We start from the raw sequence: 23,303 nt of genomic DNA on the forward strand, positions 1-23,303 counted from the left end.
CCGAAACAAGATAAGGATCTTTGGCGAAATGACGACTTCACTGTACTCGTAGCCTTAATAGAGTACAGCCAGGCGCAAGTCACTGTACCAAGATTATCTTCATTAAATCAAGAAACATAAAAGGCTTCCCTGCAGACGATAATTCAAAAACTTGGCTCGTGTGTAAGCGAAATAAGCGCGATTGTTGAAATTTTGGCCGAGGCACAGAACTCTAATATGTTTAAGCCGTGGATAAGACTAGTGGTGGGGTGAGCTCGGAGCTGAGACTATCGATTAAATGCCTCTGCATGCTTCGATTCACACGTGAATCCAGATATAACATTTTTTCTCTTGAATCTATATGTAATTTCTTTTCCTAAATCAATCATCGGAAAGCATGATTTACGGTATGAAATACGTCTTTACTTATATGTAATATGAAACTCTAGTAATAACAAGAGTAATAGTTAATAATTATTAAGCAGTATTGTCAAGTAATAACTATATTACTTAATGTTACATAATTGTTATTGTTACGTTTATTGTTTATTTAATACTAACCAATTATCCAAGGACAAAGGTATAGATTTTTTGTTCAAATATATTGGTATATGATAAAGTATCTAACATTTTCAACAGTATTTACAACCATCAGGACGAGTGGCGGTCCTCCACCGTGTGTTTTTCAAGGCACTTTCTTTCACGTACAACCACTCTTTAGAATCAAATTCCAGCAGCAGTAATTCTGAACCGATACGACAACATAACCTTCAAGAAAAGGGCATATTCCCTTTTAAAAGGCCGGTAGCACACCTGCAATGCCGTTGGTGTTGTGGGTGATCATGGGCGGCGGTAGTCACTTACCATCAGGTGAGTCGCATGCCCCTGTGTTGTAAAAAAAAAGTAGCCACATTTCGTCATACAAAAAGCTTTTATCGACATCGATAAAACCAATATAATATTACCGCACACGTTTTTCACAAATCCCCGTTCTACAGAGGCAATTGCACTGAGTTTTATACTTTACCGTCTCACTTAATGTTATTTAAATTATACAAAATTGTGCCGACAAACTAGTATCAACCTTATGTTTTTGGTGTAAGAATTGCTTTGCTCTAATAACAAAAATGTATTCAAAGTCTGCCTTTAATTAATTAGGCTACCTCTGTGGTTCTATAGAGAGCATGCATTTAAAGACGCTGCGATGAATACAATGTACGCTTTGCCAAGAACCGCTAAAATGTACCATCATTTTAGCGGTTATAAAGCATATATTTGTTTTTAATAGTACATTACTGCAGCGGCCAGCAACTGAGGCATTGATGGACGAACGTACAAATGTGGGCCGAGGCGTAGCCGAGGTACACATACGTGAGTCCATCAATGCCTAGTTGTGGCCAAGGCTTGTATAGTACTTTTATCAAACAATGCGCGGAAGTCAAAATTACAATTTTAGTTTTTAAGTTCAATGATGAATAACGAACAAGTTCCTTGTTTTTTTTTTTCAATAAACAGCTTTCTATTTGCAAGCCAGTTCGAAATTTAAATAAAATCTTGTATTATTTATCTCCTTGGTAGCCATGTTTCCAAGTAAAAGGTCATTCCATTTTTAAATTACAGGACAGATATGAGTTTACATAGTAATTTATCTGGCCGCAAAACACGACAGATATGGATTTTCATACAACTTTTGCCGGCCGCTGCCCGCATGTATCTGGCCAGTACGGCAATTGTGATTTATCTCGAAGAAGATTGTCAAAATAATGCTCACATTTCCAAGCATGTTTGAGAAAAATATTTTTTTAAAAGTAGTGACGGATCTAAATTCGTTTAGTTTTTAAGTCAAAATAACTAATTTTGCTTCAACTGAAGTCTTTTTTTTTTGGAACACAATCTTAAATATAGTAAGTTTGTAACACGTCAGGCTTCTAATATTATTATAAGATCGTTGATAAAAATGCTGTAAACGATACGTCATATATCTCAACCTCTGTTCAATTGTTGAGTTCGTTTTGTGGCTTTTTACTTCAGGATGGCAAAGGATTTGTTTTGTTCGTATTTGCGTAGAAATCAGGTGCGCCGCGGTCGGCCCTTTGTTCGCACAAAGTTCATGTTTTGTGCCGAATATTTGTATGACCGCTACTGATGGGTACGTGTTGACTTTTTGTTAACATTTCCCGTATTATGTTTGTTATTTGGAATGAAGAGTGTTGTGGTTTGACGGTGTACTACCTCCACTTATGGACCGCAAAGGTCGTGTGTTCGAATCTGGCTCACTATTTATTTATTTGTTATAAATTACAATAACAGTTTGCAAACAGAAATGAACCATTAAAAAGAAAACAACACAAAAATTTATCAATACGCAGTTTGCCAACCTTACATTGTAAACACCATTTAACAGTAAGTTTGAGGTAAGCGTTATAACATTTTTACATACATACATACATACATATCGTTCACACCTGTCTCCCATTAGGGTAGGCAGAAACAATGGAACGCCAAATGCTTCGATTCAAACAAACCTCTTTCGCTAACATTTTTATAGATGTATATTACATTACTGATTACAGTTATGAACCAAACTTATTCTATCCCAAAACTATACAACGACTTCCTAAACCCAATAGTATTCTGATGAAAGATATTAAATCTATATCATAAAAAATCTATGTCTATAAAAATATGATGTCAATTTAAAATTATGATTAACTTTACAATGGTAGGTTTTTTAAACAAATAAGAATGGTAAACAACACCTGATGGGAAGTGGTAATCGTAGTCAATAGATATCAACAATTATATAATCTGGAATTAGACCGATATTTTTTTTTTATATATTTGTTTTATACAATTTAGAATGGCAAACAAGCTGACGACCCACCTGATGGAAAGTGGTAACCGTCGCCTATAGACGTGAGCAGTACCATGGACATAACAGAGTATACTGTTTCGCCCATGATACCCCCCATGCGTTGCCTGGGACAGAGGTACCCAAGCAATCGACTTTTGTACAAAGTCTCCCTCTGGTAAATACATTACATGTTATTTATATATTAAACGTTATGAATTTTTTTGCATGACAATTGTTTTTTTTTTTAATTTGCCGAGCATAAATTATTTTACTATGCCGTATGGTCCTGGCATAGAAGGACCACCTCTTCCTTTCTCATGGGTGTCGTAATAGAGTATACGTTTCGCCCATGATACCTCCCATACGTTGTCATTCCTGAGGACTCAGGTGTTATTCCTCTGTACCCTGTAAATTCACGCCATATCCCGCCCTTCAAACCGAAACACAGCCATGCAAACACAACTGCTTCACGGTAGAAACACGAATGGGACAGAGGTACCCAAGCAATCGACTTTTGTACAAAGTCTCCCTCTGGTAACAGCTGATATGATGATGTGGATGATACAGTTTATCAAAACTTATATAAATAAATATTTGAAGTACGTTAAATAGAGAGCGTTGAAACGGATACTTTACAGCCAACAATAGTCTTCAGTCAAGCGATAGTGGTTGCTATTTTACATCAGCCACGGATATAAAAGCAACGATAAAGTGATTCTAAACCGCTGTTTTATTTGACGCTGCCTTTAATACCGTTTTATGTTGCCACGTATGCAGATAGAGTTTTATCGTTTGCCGTCCACATTCGAAGCTTACATTGGTTATCTCTGTTAGATGCATGTATCTATTTGTTGACACTGTGTTTCTTTGATGCTCACTGCGTACTAAATAAAAAATTATAACTTTCACGTACAGACATAAATATGATTATTAATTTTAATATTATATGTATTACTAGGTAAGATAGGAGGAAGAAGGGGGAGAGGGAGACCGAGACATAGTTACATCAGGCAGATCAAGGAAGGAGTTGGTGTCGTGTCGTATCAAGAGGTGAAGAGACTCGCTGAAAATCGTAGTGAGTGGCAAGAGCTCCACCGACAAGAGCGCAGCTCTTAAATGGATAGATAGATGTATTACTAGCGGCCCGTCCCGGCGTCGCACGGGTGGACATTTTTACATTTTAAAAAGTGGCCATTAAGGCTGCACACGCGACATGAGCCTATCAGGTCGACCTCCTCGTGAGTCCCCCTGGTTTATCGTGATTGATTTATTGTTAGATTCGTCATGGTGGTCTAACTGACCTGCTTTATCCTCACCTGTCACCGTTCACTGGTACCCCGCCAGTGTATACCGATAGCGCAAGCGGGGTTACCATTTCATTATCATACATTAAGAACCCTGCCCGTTATTTGAAGTCATTTCAAAAAGGTCATTTTAAAGTTAAATAATTTAGAGGAATAAAGCAAAATACGTCAACATATTAATGAAGTTTAATTATTTAACGTCTCATGAGTATATTTTACCTTTTTGGTTGGATTCTTGTGATATTTGCCATAATTAAGGTTAAATTAAGGTTCCTGTAATTCAAGAATTCCAGGTAGGATAATAAGTATAATAATAATAATAACTTATTCAACAAAAATATACAGATACAATATACACGATATGTACAGATTACATATGGATTCACAGTAAGTGTTTCTAACCTTCATGCTAGGAAAATCCTGTGTTATGAAGGTCAGGCTACAGTACTTTACATGGAGTATTGCTGTCACTTATGGGCCGGAGCACCTAAATATTAGCTTGAACCTTTCGACTCGTTGCAATGACGAGCTATGAGAATTGTCGATGATCCCAAGCTCACAGGCGGTATCGAACCCTTAAGTCTTAGAGATTTTGCCTCACTTTTTGTGTTCTACCGCCTGTACAATGGACTGTGCTCAGAGGAATTGTTCTATATGATGCCCACAGCCACTTTCTACCATCGTACGGCTCGCCATCGACAGGGAGTTCATCCTCATGTCCTACAGCCTCAATGGTCGCGTACTGCGCGGTTTCAAAGATTTTTTGCTCCCACGAACACTAAGGTTGTGGAATGAGCTCCCCCTGTCGAGGTTTTCCCAAGAGACTATAGCATGGGGTTCTTCAAAAGGGGGGTAAAGAGGTTTCTTCAGGGTCGGCAACGCATGCGTAATACCTCTGGTATTGCAGGTGTTCATAGGCTACGGTAACCACTTATCATCAGGTGGGCCGTATGCTTGTTTGCCACCTCAGTGGTATAAAAAAAATATACAAATTAAGGTTAAACTACAAATGATAAATATTATTTAAAAAATATAAAAAAAAAACAATAATAATAGATATGAAAAACACCAATAATAGTTTGAAATAATCAATTTAATAAATTCACTGCCCTTATATACGTGTAGTAGTAATGTTAGATTAAATGTAGACAGGTAGACAGGAAGATGAAATGTAGGTATATATATAATAAATGGATAGATAGATGTATATATATATAATAAAGATTGTAACGAAGTATGTGTAGATCACAGTTACACGTTGGACGGTCCATGGTACACCTGAATGTGCAACAAAGGACTCGCGCTGGCATTTCAAATATGCGCTCAAAGGGGGAATGCATTTGACCCCGCATTGCATGGCTTGTTAATAAAATCGCTGGAAGGCATTTCGAGGGAGGGTTTTTGGAATACCGTAGGCAATTACCCAAAATAGAATTAAACCCTTATTAATAATAGAAACCTTAATTTTTTAATGGTGTATCCATTATGCTGGCAAATTTTTTTTTTACAATTTTGAATGGCAATTTTGAAACATAAAAATCTACAGTGTTCGTGATGATAAATTTGCGATTTTTCGAGGTCAACTTTAACTATGCCAAAGGTTTTAATAACTTTTTGACGATTTTATCAACCGGAAACGATATATATATATATATATATATATATATATATATATATATATATATATATATATATATATATATATATATATATATATATATATATATATATATATATATATATAATGACAAATGTACATGGTGTTAGTCGATCATGCACAGACTTTTAACGACCATGTAATTTTAGACATACACCTCCTTCATACATCTCCTCCTATCGGGGGTTTCGCCAGTAGTTGCCACGCTTAGCAGGCAGATTGGCAACCGCAGCTAATATTTGGTGATGTTTAAAGAGGGCCGCTGTTAGCAATCCTTTGACCATTAAGTTCCCTTAGTCGACTCTTACGATACTCGTAAGGAAGGGGTGGACCATTCTATGTCGGGACCACATGGCAAATTTACTTCCAGAAAGAAAAAAACTCTGGTCGTAATCGTAATAAAATTAGAATAGGAATAACAACCTCTTTGATTAGAGGAAACAATTAAGTAAAATCGCTTTACAATTTGAATAGAGAAGCTCATTTTCCATGTCGGTTAACTAACGTCAAACCAATAACGAAAAAACAACAAATTAAAAAATAAATCATTTCAAAACGATATTCTTTTGTGAAATCGAGGGTCGGCTGCAAACATGGAAAACCGTTGAAAAAAAGATTGATGGATTAATAGAATGAGCAAATATTAGGCAGATCGAACTGATAGGCGAATTGGGGCTGTGTACACTTTTTCCAGGGTTCAATTTCAAATGACTCGGAAGGGGAAGAGATTTATGACACATCGTTAAGTTCGAATGATTAATTCACTGCGCGATGGAGCCAGGAAAATTGTGTGAACGAGTAAATATTTTTAACTTCACACTTATTTTTACTTAATTGTGGAAGAAAGGATTTGTTATATAAAAGTATAATTCCCGTGTGCTCCTGGCATAGAATAGGCCACCCCTTCCTTTTCCGTGGGTGTCATAAGAGGCGACTAAGGGAGAACGATGGATGGGTAGCATCGTTCCTCTTAAAACGTCTCCAAAGTCTAACTGCAGTTACTAATTTGCCTGCTAAGGGTGGCAACTACTGGCATAACCCCTCTAAGACTTATGTTCAGCAGTGGACAGTCAAGTACCCTTATAGGGTAGTCAGAGACATTCATCAATTGTGTAAATGTAACACTTCTTTCAAATTTTTCTGAATTTTTTTTTAATAAAATTGGAAGTGAATGAAGCAAAAGATATAAGGAACCTTGAGCTATTCAGTTTTCTCTATCTCTTAAGGTAATCGAAGACAGCTATGAAGGTAGATAGAAATATTGAAAAAAACAATTGAATTGTGAGGTTATTGTAATAAATTCTTCGTAAACAATGATTCATCTAATCTCTCAATAGGCGTACTTCGAGCGATCTGACACTAAAGCGATCGAATATTGGGTAAACACAATTTAGTACATTTCTATGGTGACTCAGTAATAAGATTATTATATTATATTATAATTACTATTTATATAAAAAAATATCCATTAATTGTTACCAAAGAAAAGAGACATTAGAAAACGACTAAACACTAGCGGCCTATCCGGCTTGGCATGGTGTTTTTGAAAATAAAATATAGCCTATATTTACATCTTTCTTACTTCTTTCTTTCTTTCCTATATTACTCGCTGATAAATTTATTTTTCTATGGATGAAATTTTTTTAAAAATCGGTTTAGTAGTTTTTGAGTTCATCTTTTGTGAACAAACTCGCTGTGTGGTTCCGGCATAGGATGAGTCACCCCTTCCTTTCCTGTGGGTTTCGCAAGGAGCGATTAAGGGATGTTAATTGTCGAGGGATGAGCTACAGCATCCCTTTTAAAATATCACCAAAGCGTAATTGCGGTTGCCAACCCGCTTGCCAAGCTACTGCCAAAACCTTCCCTTTTGGGGGAAGCCTATATTCAGCAATGGACAAGTAACGGCTGATATGATATGATAATGAAATAATATCTAAGAGCGAAATCAGTGAATTTACAGGGTACAGAGGAATAACACCTGAGTCCTCAGAAATAGCAACGCATGGGGGTATCATGGGCGAAACGGTATACTCTGTTATGTCCATGGTACTGCTCATGTCTATAGGCGACGGTTACCACTTTCCATCAGGTGGACCGTCAGCTTGTTTGTCGTTCTAAGTTGTATAAAAACACAAACAAGAATGGCGGTCCTTGATAGAGAGAATCAGGAAGTGCGGAATGGCTTGCATGTATGAGACGAGTTATTAAAGAGGATGCAGTAAGAGATGTATGTAAGGAAAAGGGCTTTGAACTTGACCCAATCTTTCCGTTCTACACAAATTTGTTAAACGTTTTTTTTTATTTAAAACTTTTTATCGCTAATAGTACAAATTTTAGGGGGGAAAGGGATTGTTAGTAATGGAGACTGAGAATCCTATTGCTAGCAATATACCCAACCAGGTCGACTTCCTCGCGGTTCCCTCTGGAAACTATCATGGTGATGAATTTATCATGATGGGCTAACTGGTCTGTTTTCATTCTCATCTATCACCCTTCACTGGTGCTCCGCCAGCGTATTCCGTAAGCGCAGGCGGGGTTACCATACCATTTTCACCCATCAAAAAAAAAACTTCAAATTTTAATCTGACGCGGCTACGGCGCGTCCGCTTTCACGCTTATTTCATGGCTACAACACAGCAAATGAACGACCAGTATTAAGAATCGTCGTTACGGGGAGAAAATTAAAATTTGCGTGGACATCCGTCCACCTGTCGATAGCTCCTGAGTGCCGCTACGTTATAAATGATGGCATTTAATGACTTAATTCAACAAAATTGTACACTGCTGTATCCGCTGACATTGATACTCCTTTCCACTTTGGGTGTTGCTGGAAGAAAACTCTATCAGAGTTAAGCTCGCCTTTGTACTTTTGTTTACCTCTGTCATATTTTTATAACTAATGTGTACAATAAAGTGTTAAATAAAAATAATAAACCGAGCAGTGTTATTAAATTATAGAGTATGGAGGCATAACGCCATAGTCCTCAGAAGTGTATGAGGGAGATATACCATGGGTGTAATAGTTTATTATGTTCAGTCCATAGAGCTGTTCAAGTCTATTGGTAAGTCGGTTGCCATTTCGTCATAGTCGTAGAATACTGACGGATCTGACAAATATTACATATATAGATCCGTCAGTATTCTACGACTGTGACGATTTTTCATCAGGTGAGCTATCAGCTTAGTTTCTATTCCTCCAATATATATAACTGATATAAAAAAATATAAATGAGAAATCGTTGGTTCTACTGATTTTGTTAAAACTGCAATCGGTCACTTTTGCTCCGTAGCCACAAGCGGATTTTGCTCCGAAAAAACAATAACTTTAATATTGATAAAATTAATTTTGCTAGTAATGTATAATGAAAACCACGAACCATTCTGTTAAGAGTGTACGACTGAAGACAGAGAGTATAGGAGAATTTTTTTAAACAAGAGTGGGTACCTCTGTCCCACTCGTGCTCTGTCTCACCGTGAAGTAGTTGTGCTCGCATGGTTGTGTTTTAGTTGTTTTTAATGGATGACAATGTAGTGATAACCTTGCCTGCGCTAATAGTATACGCTGGCGGGGCGCCAGTGAGAGATGATAGGTGAGAATGAAAGGGCAGGTCAGTTAGCCCATCGTGATGAATACACCCGGAATTCAACAGGACGGTTTCCTGGGGGAACCACGTAGAGGGCGACCCGACCAGATATATTGCTAGCAATGGGACTGGTTCGCATTACTAGCAATCCCTACCCTCTTGTGTTTCAGTTTGAAGGGTGAAATATGGCAGTGAAATCACACGGTACAAAGTCATAACATCCTAGAAATGGTAACGGATGGGGGATTACCGTTACAATATATTCCGTATGGGGGATAGGAATTGTTAGCAATGGAGTTTGACAGCCCCATTGCTAGCAATATGCCTTATTAGGTCGACCTCCACGTGGTTCCCCCTGGAAACCATCGTGAACAATTTTTGTTGAATTCGTCACGATGGGCTAACTGACCTACTTCATCCTCACCTATCATCCTTCATATACATACATATATATATATATATATATATATATATATATATATATATTCCGTATTCTGTAGTATCCGTGATACTGTAGAAGTCTATACGCGATGGTAATCTTCTTTCAGCTAGTGGACCGCTAGTTTTCCATTTCAAATTGCATAAAATTATTTATATATATATATTTTTTTAATTTGCCATCATAAATGTAATAGAATATTCCGAACCGAATAGTCTGGTAAAGAGCCCCTCAGCGTCGGTGGGCAGCGTGGCGTCGCGTCGTATCAAAGCGCACTCGACGCGGGGTCAGCTTTGATCCGTCCTTGTTTAAACCACTTACCGCGACACGATTCAGGTAGATGAAAGAGATATATCGTATTTTTACTATGATTATGTCGTTACCATCTTGATACAGGGTGAAATGGAAATCATTAGGGTGGTGGAGACCAGGGAATACTCAATTAAGTGTGGCTCGAACACTCGCACATTCTCACATACACATTTATGGACGTCAAGATATTTTCACGGAATTGCCTACAAAGTAGATTGCTTCGCAGTAAGTAGCTTATTAGCCGCCTACCTATTTATTCTTTAATTCCTTCTACCCAAAGGTTGTCTGGAAGAGATTGCTTAGCAATAAGACAACCTTTTGTACTTACACTATACTTATTGAAAATTGTTCAACAAATTCTGTTATGTTGATGCAATAAAGTGTTAAATAAATAAATAAATAATAAATAAATAAAAATTGGTTCACATAAATAAAATATTTTAAACTAATATTAATTTAATAAATGGACATGATAGTTAAGAGATACGACTTTGAAATCTGTCGGTATAATTGTCAACATGTTTAACTTATTGACGTGATACATTTTAAAAATTTAAAATTACAAAAATTATAAAAAAAAAATAATTATTAAAAAAAAGTGTTAAAGTACTAATCTCTCATTACAAATACGAAAATTAATTTATTAATTTGTATACTCGAGTTTACTAAGCTACTAAGTTCAGTACAGAAATAGGTTTATTTTAATGAAAATTGGCAAGTTACTTCAACACCACTATTTACCAGAAGGAGACTTTGTACAAAAGTCGACTGCTTGGGTACCTCTGTCCCATTCGTGTTTCAACCGTGAAGCAGTTGTGTTTGCATAGCTGTTTCGGTTTGAAGGGGAGGATATGGCGTGAATTTACTGGGTACGGAGGAATAACACCTGAGTCCTCAGGAATGACAACGCATGGGGGGTATCATGAGCAAAACAGTATACTTTGTTATGTCAATGGTACTGCTCATGTCTATAGGCGACGGTTACCACTTTCCATCAGGTGGGCCGTCAGCTCGTTTGTCATTCTAACTTGCATAAAAAAAAAATGCAAAACCGGGTGGGTCACTGGTAGTAGATGTAACAATATTTACACATTTAAATTTCACGCACATGTTATCTGCAGCCGCTACTATAAGACCTATTAAGAAAATACCTAAGACATTTTCTCCAACTGTGACCTTTCCAGATGGGAAATTAAACCAACAATAGGTATATACCCCAAAGCAGTCTTAAAGGCGACGGAAGCACGCCGAGAGTCCTTGCTTCAATAACGTTTATAATTGAATTTCTACTGTTTAGTAGAAAATAGTAGAATTTTCATTCCCTTCTGTAGTAGCAATTTCCTTATTTAATTTCGGATTTGCCTTAACAGTGATTTTAGGATAATTCTCAGACTTTGGCGTTCAAAGCGATCGTGTAATTATGAAAGCTCGGGGCGGGTTTATCCCTTTTATATAAAAGGATCTAATAGGGTAACATTTTGTACTGTCAATTACGAAGTAATGCTCTCAATTGAAATACCCACTCGCATTTAAAGGTTATGTATAAATATCTCAATGAATGAGCGAAGCAGAACAGAGTATTTTTGGATGAACAAGTAGAAATTGATAAGAAAAGAAAACGGCGATTTCAATTATGAAAAAATTAATATTGATTAGTAAATTTCACTAGTCTTACTATAAGAAGAATAAAACGCGCCAAAAATCGACGAAATGTTTCATAGACAATGTGTGAAATCGCCATTATTGTTTATGAATAAAGGAAATGAATTCTACGAGTAGATTGATTTTGCTCAACATTTAATAAAAATTTGCTATGCAGAGAAAAAAAAAACACCATTAGGTTTCCATCAAATCATAAGGTTTAACTTTGTGTTCGCTTCATTATAACTATAATTTTCAAAATCATTTTATATCTAATAAAGTGAAGATATAATAAAAAAAAGTTTACTAATGATATTCGTATTAAATATTTTTATTTTTATTGTTTTAGCCGTTAACTGTCCACTGCTGAACCTTCCCCATAAGGGGAGGTTTGCCAGTAGTTACCACGCTTGGCAGGCGAGTTGACAACCGCAGTTAGGCTTTTAGAGATGTTTTAAATGGGATATTGCTGCCCATCCCTCGCCCTCTTTTAGTCGCCTCTTACGACACCCGCGGGAAAGGAAGGTGCGGCCCATTCTATACCGGGGCATACACGGCGAGTATTTTGAATATTTTAACTTACAATATTTTACATAATTTTGTCATGATGTAGAAATATGTTTTTACTACACATTTGTCAAAAGTCAACACAAATTTTGGATAGCACTTTTAAACTTTTAAGCATAATATGTCAAATTTGTTTCTACGAGTAGTCGAGAAGTAATACCACTAATAAATTTTAATAAAATAAAGTTATTCGAAATCTAATTATAAAAATGGCGTTCAATTTATACATATTCTTTATTGCACTTGTAAGTTACATATAAAATAATCTATTTATAAATGTTGTGAGCAAGGCTGGACTTATCTCTGACAGAGATCTCTTCCAGTCAACCCAGTACAGTGAGAAAGCATTTCGTTAGCGGGCAGCTGAAGTGCTACAACTATTAATACATAAACAAATATACAGTTAAATAAAATATTAAAATATATAATAAAATATTACATAAATACATACACTATAAATACAAATAATACCTACCTAGTTATATAATAAATGTTAAAATAAATGAATATAACTACTATTTAAAACAGTGGTCGAAACTAAATTATTTCTCAATACATTGGTTCTACACAATAAATTCACGGACGCTTCACGGTGGAGTGCGCGTTTTTATATGTACTTACCTATAAATTACGCTTAACAGCCGTGTTTTATTTCATGCCTTCAGGATAAATACGTTTCCTGAGTAACAACATGCTCAAATTGTTGTGTAGAAAACGCTATGCTCAAAATTGAAGCGTCCACAATCGATTAGCAAGGAATCTCTTTAATAATGTACGGGTTTAGATGTATAAGTATTATTTTGAAGTAATTTAGCAGAATATTTATTGTTATATTTAAACACATTATGCATATTTATATATTTATTAATATTTTTAAGTTACACAATGTATTAGAGGCAATAGATTTCTTTTGTTACAATTACCAGACAGCAACCAGAGAGCATCACTCTACATACATCAAACGTAAACTAATAAAGTTGCCATATTAAGAAATGTGTGGATTGCTTTCTCAACAATAAGCATGTATGCCATGAGAGGCAAAACATAGTTGTAACTAAAAATTGTATGCGATTAACAACTATGTAATTTGTCTATCCATGTTTTTGCAAAAAAATTTGATTTGAGAAATTAAATAGAAAAAAATTAAGATCTATGAGTTTGCCTATCATGTAAGTTATTTCAAAAATAGAAAAACGAACGAATTTGATGTTAAAAATAATGGAACTAGTGCCGTGTGGTCCCGGCATAGAATTGGCCACCCCTTCCTTTCCTGTAGGTGTCGTAAGAGCCGACTAAGGGAGGGCGAGGGATGGGCAGTAGCGTCCTTCTTAAAACATCTCTAAAGTCTGACTGCGATTGCCAATCCGCCTGCCAAGCGTGGCAACTACTGGCAAAACTCCCCCAAGGTGGAGGCTGTTCAGCAGTGGATAGTTAAAGGCTGGTATGATGATGACGAATAATGGAATTAAAACCGTCAAAATTGTACCTAAAATTTTGTTGGCTCATACAATTTATAAGAATGATGGTCACTAATATGATATTAACTTCGATAGGAACGTAGTTTTTTTTTATACAACTTAGAATGGCAAACAAGCTGACGGCGCACCTGATGGAAAGTGGTAACCGTCGCCTATAGACATGAGCAGTACCATGGGCATAACAGAGTATACTGTTTCGCCCATGATACCCCCCATGCGTTGCCATTCCTGAGGACTCAGGTGTTATTCCTCTGTACCCAGTAAATTCACGCCATATCTCACTCTTCAAACCGAAACACAGTCATGCAAACACGAATGAGACAGAGGTATCCAAGCAATCGACTTTTGTACAAAGTCTCCCTCTGGTAGTTCACAATACTTACGAAATTTGGGTCCAAAAATTCAGAATTCGATTTCATAGTAGATCCACTGGCACATATATTGGTTTTTACTGATATATGTTTATTTATTTATTTATTTACTTAGATTATATAGATAGAGAGAGTATCGAGCCTCAAAAACGGGCCAATTTTTTGTCAGCTTATTGTTAAATTTACTAACGCGTTTTTAAATACACGTAATAAAATAGCGTCGGCAGCGCGTGCAGTGGAACACCTAGTTTTTATTTACAGAAATTATGGGAACGGATCTGATCGAAAACTCGGACTTTTATTGTAGTTCGGGTTGCACTCGGACTACAGTTTACGTACTCCCCTCGTTTATTCCCCGGACGTCTTCCAAACTAGGACAAATCCGGGGAAACCCGGACGGATGACAGCCCTATTTTTTTTACGACACAGGGGGAAACGAGCTTGCGGCTCACCTGGTGGTAAGTGACTACCGCCGCCTATGATCACTCACAACACTAAAGGCATTGCAGGTGTGCTGCCGGCCTTTTATAAAGGAATATGCTCTTATGTTGAAGGTTATGTTGTCGTATCGATTCGAAAATACTGCTGCTGGAAGTTGATTCCGAAGAGTGGTTGCCTTGAAAAACGCACGGTGGAGGACCGCCACTCGTCTAGATGGTTGGGATGAAATTTTAGTTTATGGCAGGTAGTACGATGGTGAAAATCAGCAGCAGGTATCAATCCGAACAATTCCTCAGAGCATTTATACATGAACTTGATAATTCTAGATTAATATAGATTATATATGTGATATTATTATTATTATGTATAGATAGTTATCGCATATGCTCGCGGGAACAGCCGTGAGGTACAACCAATATTAATAAGTGAACTAGAAACAATGTCATCCATCCTTGTTAGTAAAAATTGCAATCATGCAGAAACGGTTTATCCCAATATTTTTTTCCCGCCAACCGACCATCCGTCATACGGGAGCGACGTTTAAAAATGTACGTTCCGATACATGCAGCAATTTACTTTGTTAAAACATGAATAACAAAATAACAGTTAAATATTGCTAGTTTTATTTATAGCTATCATTACATATTGCAGTAAGTGACACACAAACTATAAAATCATTCAAACATCATATTATATTATACTGACAATATTGAAGTTGCTGTTTTTTTTTGTGGAGTAAAAATTTTTATATGTAACTTACAAGTACAATAAAGAATATATATATAAGTAAAATTGCTTGTTTGGAAGTAAACTCTAATTTTAGACATATGACTTCACGTTGTAAATTCAAATATTTTCAATGTATGTATTTATTTGTATGTTAGTCCGTTCGTTCGTTTGTTTGTTTATTTATATTATAATTGGAAACATAAGACACAAGATGTAACATTTGCACGCAAACGTTTGGTATTTAATTTTAATTTTTGTTACATTATTGTTATTATTTTTATACATAAATGCTAATTTAATTATCTATTTGCTCCATTATTTATTCGTCTACATTTTTTATACTACTGAGGTAACAAACAAGCATACGACCAACCTGATGGTAAGCGGTTACCATAGCCACATTTTAACAATAACATAATACACAAATTATTATGTAGTTGCGTCTATATAACATCGCATCGTTTACCAATAGTACTTAGGTTACTTCATAGTTTTTAACCGAATTCAAAAAAGGATGTTTCTATATTCCATATATATCCGTATATTATATGGAATAAAATGTATACATTTTTCCAGTTCAGTTCAAATATACGTATCTATTACAATAGTTAAAATGACTAACAGTCGATTAACCGATTAACAGACTTACCCCAAGATCGGCAATTACGTTGGTAGGTGTAGCAGGACGGTGACCGTAATTGCATTACCGTTTACCGTCACTGCAGTTAACTAATTTGAATCGATTTGCACAGACTGCCTTACACGATATATATATATATATATACACCTAGTAAGCATAGATATTCTGAACATAGATCGTAATATCTAGAAGGAACGCAGTTTTCCAAAAACACCCTGAAAACAATCAGATACGGTTGTTTCTCATTTCAAAATAGAATTTCTAATCTTTTGATTTTTTTTTGTGACTATCTCATACAATTATGTCGCCTATTCTGCACCGTTTTATACAATTGTTGTAATCTTTAAGATTTTCTTCCAATATAGAAATTTTGTTATTTTATAAATTGCTTACTCACTCACAGTTTCGCAAAACATGTAGTGTGCCTAGTTCATTTTACAAACTTACGTATTTTAACTAACATTTAGAAAATCTATCTGATTTGCCATTAAAAATATCAATATCTGGCTGCTGAACAATCAAAGAATTGGCAAGCAAGGATATAGCCTCATTAGTGGGAGCAAACTGAGCAATACAGGTTTTTTTTATACAACTTAGAATGGCAAACAAGCTGATGGCCCACCTGATGGAAAGTGGTAACCGTCGCCTATAGACATGAGCAGTACTGTTTCGCCCATGATACCCCCTATGCGTTGCCATTCCTGAGGACTCAGGTGTTATTCCTCTGTACTCTGTAAATTCACGCCATATCCCACCCTTCAAACCGAACAGGTGCGGTCGATAGTAATCGACATAGGCGCAATTCATGGCTGTAGCTAGGGAGGAGCATTGGAGGGCAATGCCCTACCTAAAAAGGCCGAATGCTCTACCTTAAAAGGCTCAATGCCCTACTTTAAAAGGCCGAATGCCCTACCTTAAAATGAAAGTTCCCAAAAAAATTAGATAGATTCACTTTTTCGAAGTTACTTAATCATAGCTTGTGCTCTACTAAAATGTTCTTTTACCCTACCTTAAATTTAGGTCTAGTTATGGTCCTGACGCAATCGCTGTTGTTACTAAGTAGTACTACCAGTCTCGTTACTAGCAATATATCCTATCGGGGGGAAAGGGATTGTTAACAATGGAGTTTGACAGTCCGATTGCTAGCAATATATATAATAATAGGTCGACCTCTACGTGGTTCCTCCTGGAAACCATCGTGAACAATTCTTGTTCAATTCATCACGATGGACTAACTGACCTGCTTCATCCTCATCTATCATCCTTCACTGGTGCCCTGCTGGTGTATACCGATAGCGCGGGTGGGGTTAGGTACCATTTCATTATCACCCATTAAAAAAAAATATCCTATCAGGTCGACCTTCACGTGGTTCCCCTGAAAACATTGTGCTAAATTCCAGATTTATTCATCACGATGAGCTGACTGACCTGCCTTTTCATTATCTGTCTATCATCACTCACTGGCGCTTCGCCAGCGTATATCGTTAGTGTAGTTGGGGTTACCATTCCATTACCTGCTTTACGAGGATAGACTTCCTCCAGCAGTTCAGCAGTGGACAGTCAACGGCTTATATGATGATGATGATGTAATCAAATACTATAATAGACTGACCTTATAGCCATACTCTTGGCCTTCAAGTGGTGCCACCGCTGGTTCATCTCGTCGAGCCGCCTCTGCAGCATGACAGCGTCCTCTTGCGACGACAGCGAGCCGAGCAGCCGCCGGCCCGTGCCCGTGAGCGACGCGTACACATCGCGGTGGGTCTCGATCTCCGACTGTAGGTCCTGGGGACAAACACATTTACAGTTCAAAAGTGACTTTTGAAAATCTTAGATTAAAAATATGTAGACTTCTTTTTAAATTATCGCTTATGATTTACATGTAAGAAAGCTGTTTGCTATCGGTTTACGCTAACTTTTTAATTAAACCAAATTTAATATTTTACCAGAAGGAGACTTTGAACAAAATTTGTTTGTTTAGGTATCTCTGTCCTATTCGTGTTTCTACCGTGAAGCAGTTGTGTTTGCATGGCTGTGTTTCGATTTGAAGGGTGGGATATGGAGTGAATCAACTGGGTACAGAGGAATAACACCTGAGTCTTCAGGAATGGCAACGCATGGGGGGTATCATGGGCGAAACAGTATACTCGTACACTGTTATGTTCTTGGTACTGCTCATGTCTGTAAGCGACGGTTACCACTTTCCATCAGGTGGGCCGTCAGCTTGTTTGCCATTCTAAGTTGCATAAGTATAAAAATATTGTTTTTGTTTCTATATCTTTTAATGACTTCTTCTCGTGTCTATTTTTCTCTTAAATATCTCCCATGTACCGACATCGTCAAGTTACGATTTTATTATATTAGTACTCAAGAACTATTCTTCCATTTCTATTCTTCCATTCAAAGATGAAGAAAGAAGCATCCAGCGGCTGAGTACATGTATCGTATAGTATCGACTCAGAGTTTTCTTTACGAAAATGGCCGCAAGTTCCGCGAACTTCTGTTTGGCTGACATAAGTGGCCAATTTGTTACCGCAGCCCGGGATCCAGTAACAAATGTCCGCTCTTTCAACTTTGACAAAGGCGCGTTCATATCAAATATGAATGTTTATGCGATTTTTTTTAATGATATTTTAAAGTTGTATAAAATAAGTAATATTTTTCGATATCAAAAATAGTAATCAATTTATGCATTACTTATTTAATATCCCTAAAATTTAAATATATTTGGATTAGAATTTAATTTCCTTCTTCCATAGTGTAATCGGTTATTTCATTCAGGTCCTCTGTCGTGTAGGGTAAAGGAAATAAAGGACAAAACAGGAGAGGAGACATCGTTTTAGGCTCCACAGTCGCAAAAGCCTTGTATATCTAGCTTCTATGTCTATTTATTGTACTATCACATGTCGAGCTATTATATAAAAATATATGTATAAATGAATTCTTTTGTAAATATTTAAATTATGTATATGTAAATTATATGTATGTTTTATGAGGCAATCGTGTTGAATTGGTTAATTAGCTCAGGGCAAAATCAACTCAAATGTACAACTTTGAAATTTTCTTTGCCTAATTCTCGCATTAACAAATATCAGAAACTAACTTTATTAATCTAAGATAAGTTGGCTTATTCTAGCTACAGCAAGACATGTTGAATATTCGGAAAACGTACGATAGTACATTCATGCGCTTACTACAACGTAATGGTCAGTAAAATACCACCAACTATCCGAGATTAGCATATGAACAGTAGTTTTTATAAATTGTGCATATCTGTGTATGCACATCACGTTCGTGAAAGTTATTAGGAGAGTTCTGATAGCGAAACATTCGACTTTATTGTTTATTTTGTTTAGTTCTCATAGCAGGATACATTTTTAACGGACTTCAAAAAAAGGTATTTTTTTATGTTTGTTACCTAAGAACTCTTTTATTTATAAACAGATTTGAAAAATTATTTGTTTAATTGATAAGATATACTTTTAGATTGGTTCCATAGAAGCTTAATCAAAATTGATTTAGTAGTTTGATTTTTAAATCAAAACAACTGATATTGACACAAATGAAGTCGGTGTTTCTTTATGAAATAAAATTTACATGTATTTATCTTATATGTACGATTTATCGTCTAGTCGAAAACTGATATGTTTAAAAGTAAATCAAATTCGAACTAACAATTTGTATTTTGTAATTCGATGTAGCCACAACTAAATAAAGAAGCTGTTAAGAAATAAAAGTATCAATACCAACCTATCTATTGCTGTAAGCTAGCTATTTAGCATAAATACGTCTCCCGTAACGAAGTCTTTAAGTATTCGATTTACATAAACAAGATATCGACTTTCAGTCTTTACTCTTACGTATTTTATCGCAATGAAAATTCGAATAGTTGCGATTTGTCGCGGGTCGCAAATAAAAATAGTTTATTGTGGTCACGCCCTAACAATCCGGTACGAAGGATCGTATTCCGCGATCTTTCTATATAAACAGTATAAATCAGCACGAATTCATCGGTGAAACAGTTCTGTTTTAAATAATGCATACATAAGATACCGCTCGGTTTCCATGGAAGAGCATTTTGAATATACGAATAGTAGAGGGGGACTGTCAAAGTTAGCATGAGTATCCCTGTTTCGCTCGTATTTCTGTCACCAGGTAATTATATTTTTTTATATAAAAAAAATGTGTTTTCGTGGCTGTATTTCGGTTTGAAGAATAAGAATTTATTTTATTTATTTATTTATTTAAATTTTATTGACCTATAAAATGTAGTACAAAAGGCGAACTTAATGCTATAGGCGTTCTCTACCAGTTAACCTTTAAGATGTGCAGAGATATGCGATGGCGATTTAAAAATGCATTTTTCGAGATTTTGTACTAAAGTCGATTGCTTTTTATTACCTCTATATTATTTACCTCTGTCCCATTCGTGTTTCAACCGTGAAGCAGTTGTGTTTGCATGGCTGTGTTTCAGTTTGAAGGGTGGGATATGGCGTGAATTTACAGAGTACAGAGGAATACCGTCTGAGTCCTCAGGAATGGTAACGCATGGGCGGTATCATGGGCGAAACAGTATACTCTGTTATGTCCATGGTACCGCTCATGTCTGTAGTCGACGGTTACCACTTTCCATCAGGTGGACCGTCAGCTTGTTTGCCATTCTAAGTTCTATCCTAAACCATCTGCATTCATTGACTCCCTGACTGGCTGACAGTGTAAGACAACTCCCCGCTAGATTAAGTGAGGACCTCATATACACTGCAGGGAGTCAGTGGATGCAGGTGGCTCAAGACCGTTCCTTGTGGCAGTCTATAGGGGAAGTTTACGTTAAGCAGTAGACAAATAATGGCCGAGATGGCGATGATGATGACGTCATTCTCAATTATCATCCCCTCACTGGTACATCGCCAGCGTATATCAACAGAACAAGTGCACCATTCCATTTTCATTCCATAAAAAAAAAATATAACTAGTCGAGTGACTATTGTACTCGAATAACACACTACATGTTTTATAGGCGGGGCACTTCTTGCCTCGACGAGAGCGGCATGTTGGGGCCTAACGAAGACAAATGGGGCCGTATCTATCAGACCCCAGGGTCCCTTGTAGATTTGCAAGCGGGACATGTAAAATGTATGGGTGTACGTAAGTAGTGACCGGCTTTGTATATGCCACACTAGCAGTTGTCTATTGAAATTTGGATACAAATAGAAAGTATTATTCTTAGCTTATATAAATAGTGTTTCCCCATAGAAAAGCTGCGAGAAAAACGGCTCAACTATTTTCATAGAAATTTTCGTAATAAATAGTTATGAGTGTGTTTTTTTTATAACTTCTATATTTATTTTGTCTTATAATTTCTGCATTTTTTTAATGCGTACGATTAGACACTTATTTTATTTATTAAATAATACGTCAAGATATATATATATATATATATATATATATATATATATATATATATATATATATATATATATATATATATATATATATATATATTTTTTTTTTTGTAGTTAGTATATTTGAGAAATAATTCTTGTAAGAAGTAATGTACAGTGGCACCCTGCACTTTGGTTGTTTTGTTAAGAGAGGGACTGGCTGAAAACCAGCGCTGTGCAGCTGTTCACATTGCGCTTGGACACTGACAGCATCAGCTGAGCCGGTTCCTTTTGCCGAGTATGGGACACTTTTTGTATATGTTATTGATATTTTATATTGTAATTGTATGGCAATAAATGTTTCTATTCTATTCTATTCTAAAGATACATTTTATGCGTAAGTGTATAGGACACTGATAAAAAAATCGAGTCGGCTAATTTGACAATTAGTTGACGAAACGTTGTTCCTTAATATAATTTATTTGCGAAACACCATACTGTAGTCTCTTGGGAAAACCTCAAAAGGGAGCTCATTTCACAACCCGAGCGTCTACGGGAGAAAATAAAGAGATAACAAACAAGTAGACTTTAGAATTTATATATATATATTTTTGATGGGTGAAAATGGTATGGTAACCCCGCCTGCATTAACGGGATACGCTGGCGGAGCACCAGTAAAGGGTGATAGATGAGAATGAAAACAGGCCAGTTAGCCCATCATGATGAATTCATCAGGAATTAACCATGATAGTTTCCAGTGGGAACCGCGTGGAGGTCGACCTGGTTGAGTATATTGCTGGCAATGGGATTCTCAGTCTTCTAACAAGTCATTACTAACAATCCCTTTTCCCCCAGAATTTATATATTAAGCAAGGATGAATAACTACTTAATTATAATAGAATTACATTAAAATATAATCGACTATCAGACAATATTATATACAATGGCTTTGAATCACTAGCGCGCAATATTATTTTTATACGCATTAAAATGTATAATGGGAGAAAGGGATTGTTAGTAATGACACAGCAATGGTGCTAGTAATATACCCTCTCAGGTCGACCTCCACGCGGTTCCCCCTGGAAACCATCATGTTTAATTCTTGTCGAATTCATCATGGTGGGCCAACTGACCTGCACTCATTCTCACCTATCATCGTCCACTGGTGCCTCGTCGGTGTATACCGATAGCGCGGGCGGGGTTATCATTCCATTTTCACCATTAAAAAAAATGTATATTACTTTTTTTTTTAATTTTCAAAGCACAAAGGAATTACCGTATAATAATATAGACAAAGTAACATTTAGTTTGCTAATTAAGGTCAAAATATATGCGGTACTAAGTCAATAACCGCTTTTGTAAGCCCTTTACGCACATACGTGTGTGCAGTGTTGCTTACTTTGCTTGTTTTACTCGCCCGTATCAGCACAGTTGGGGTTAACTAGTGACGGGACGTTGTCGATATAACTGTTATTAATTTGTAACTATTGCGTTATCACACATTATAACTGTTATTTTCCTAACAATGCACTATTTATACAGATAATGAATAAGTAATTCAACAAATAAAATTGAAATAAACGTAAGAAGTAGCGTCGTTCTTGAAAAAAAAATGTGCGGTAGTGGCAACAGTATCCTTAGCAAGTTTGTAAATAAATTTTATAGTCCTCTGGTATAAATGCTTACTCAGTAGACTAGATCATTATTAGCAAATAATATTAACATAGTTTTTAAGTATACGTACTAACAAGAAATAAACTTAAATTTGACTAAAATTAATAAGTAAATTATATTTTTTTTTTATACAACATAGAATGGCAAAAAGCTGACGGCCCACCTGATGGAAAGCGGTAACCGCCGCCTATCGACATGAGCAGTGCCATAGCCATAACAGAGTATATTGTTTCGCTCATGGTACCCCCCCC

General features: G+C 36.2%; 1 protein-coding gene across 1 annotated transcript in view; it reads right to left on the reverse strand.

Moving 5' to 3' along the window:
* The window catches only part of LOC113517951 (dystrophin-like), a gene marked incomplete at its 5' end in the record, with an annotated part of 154,547 nt that overhangs the window by 114,253 nt on the left and 16,991 nt on the right, over nt 1-23,303 (reverse strand). Inside the window, one exon of the mRNA XM_052894960.1 lies at nt 17,609-17,781. Coding sequence (XP_052750920.1) covers nt 17,609-17,781 — 173 coding nt within the window. The remainder of the gene's footprint in view (nt 1-17,608; nt 17,782-23,303) is intronic.

This window comes from Galleria mellonella, unplaced genomic scaffold, assembly GCF_026898425.1.
Source record: "Galleria mellonella isolate WM207_F2 unplaced genomic scaffold, CSIRO_AGI_GalMel_v1 utg257, whole genome shotgun sequence".
Classification (NCBI taxonomy): domain Eukaryota; kingdom Metazoa; phylum Arthropoda; class Insecta; order Lepidoptera; family Pyralidae; genus Galleria; species Galleria mellonella.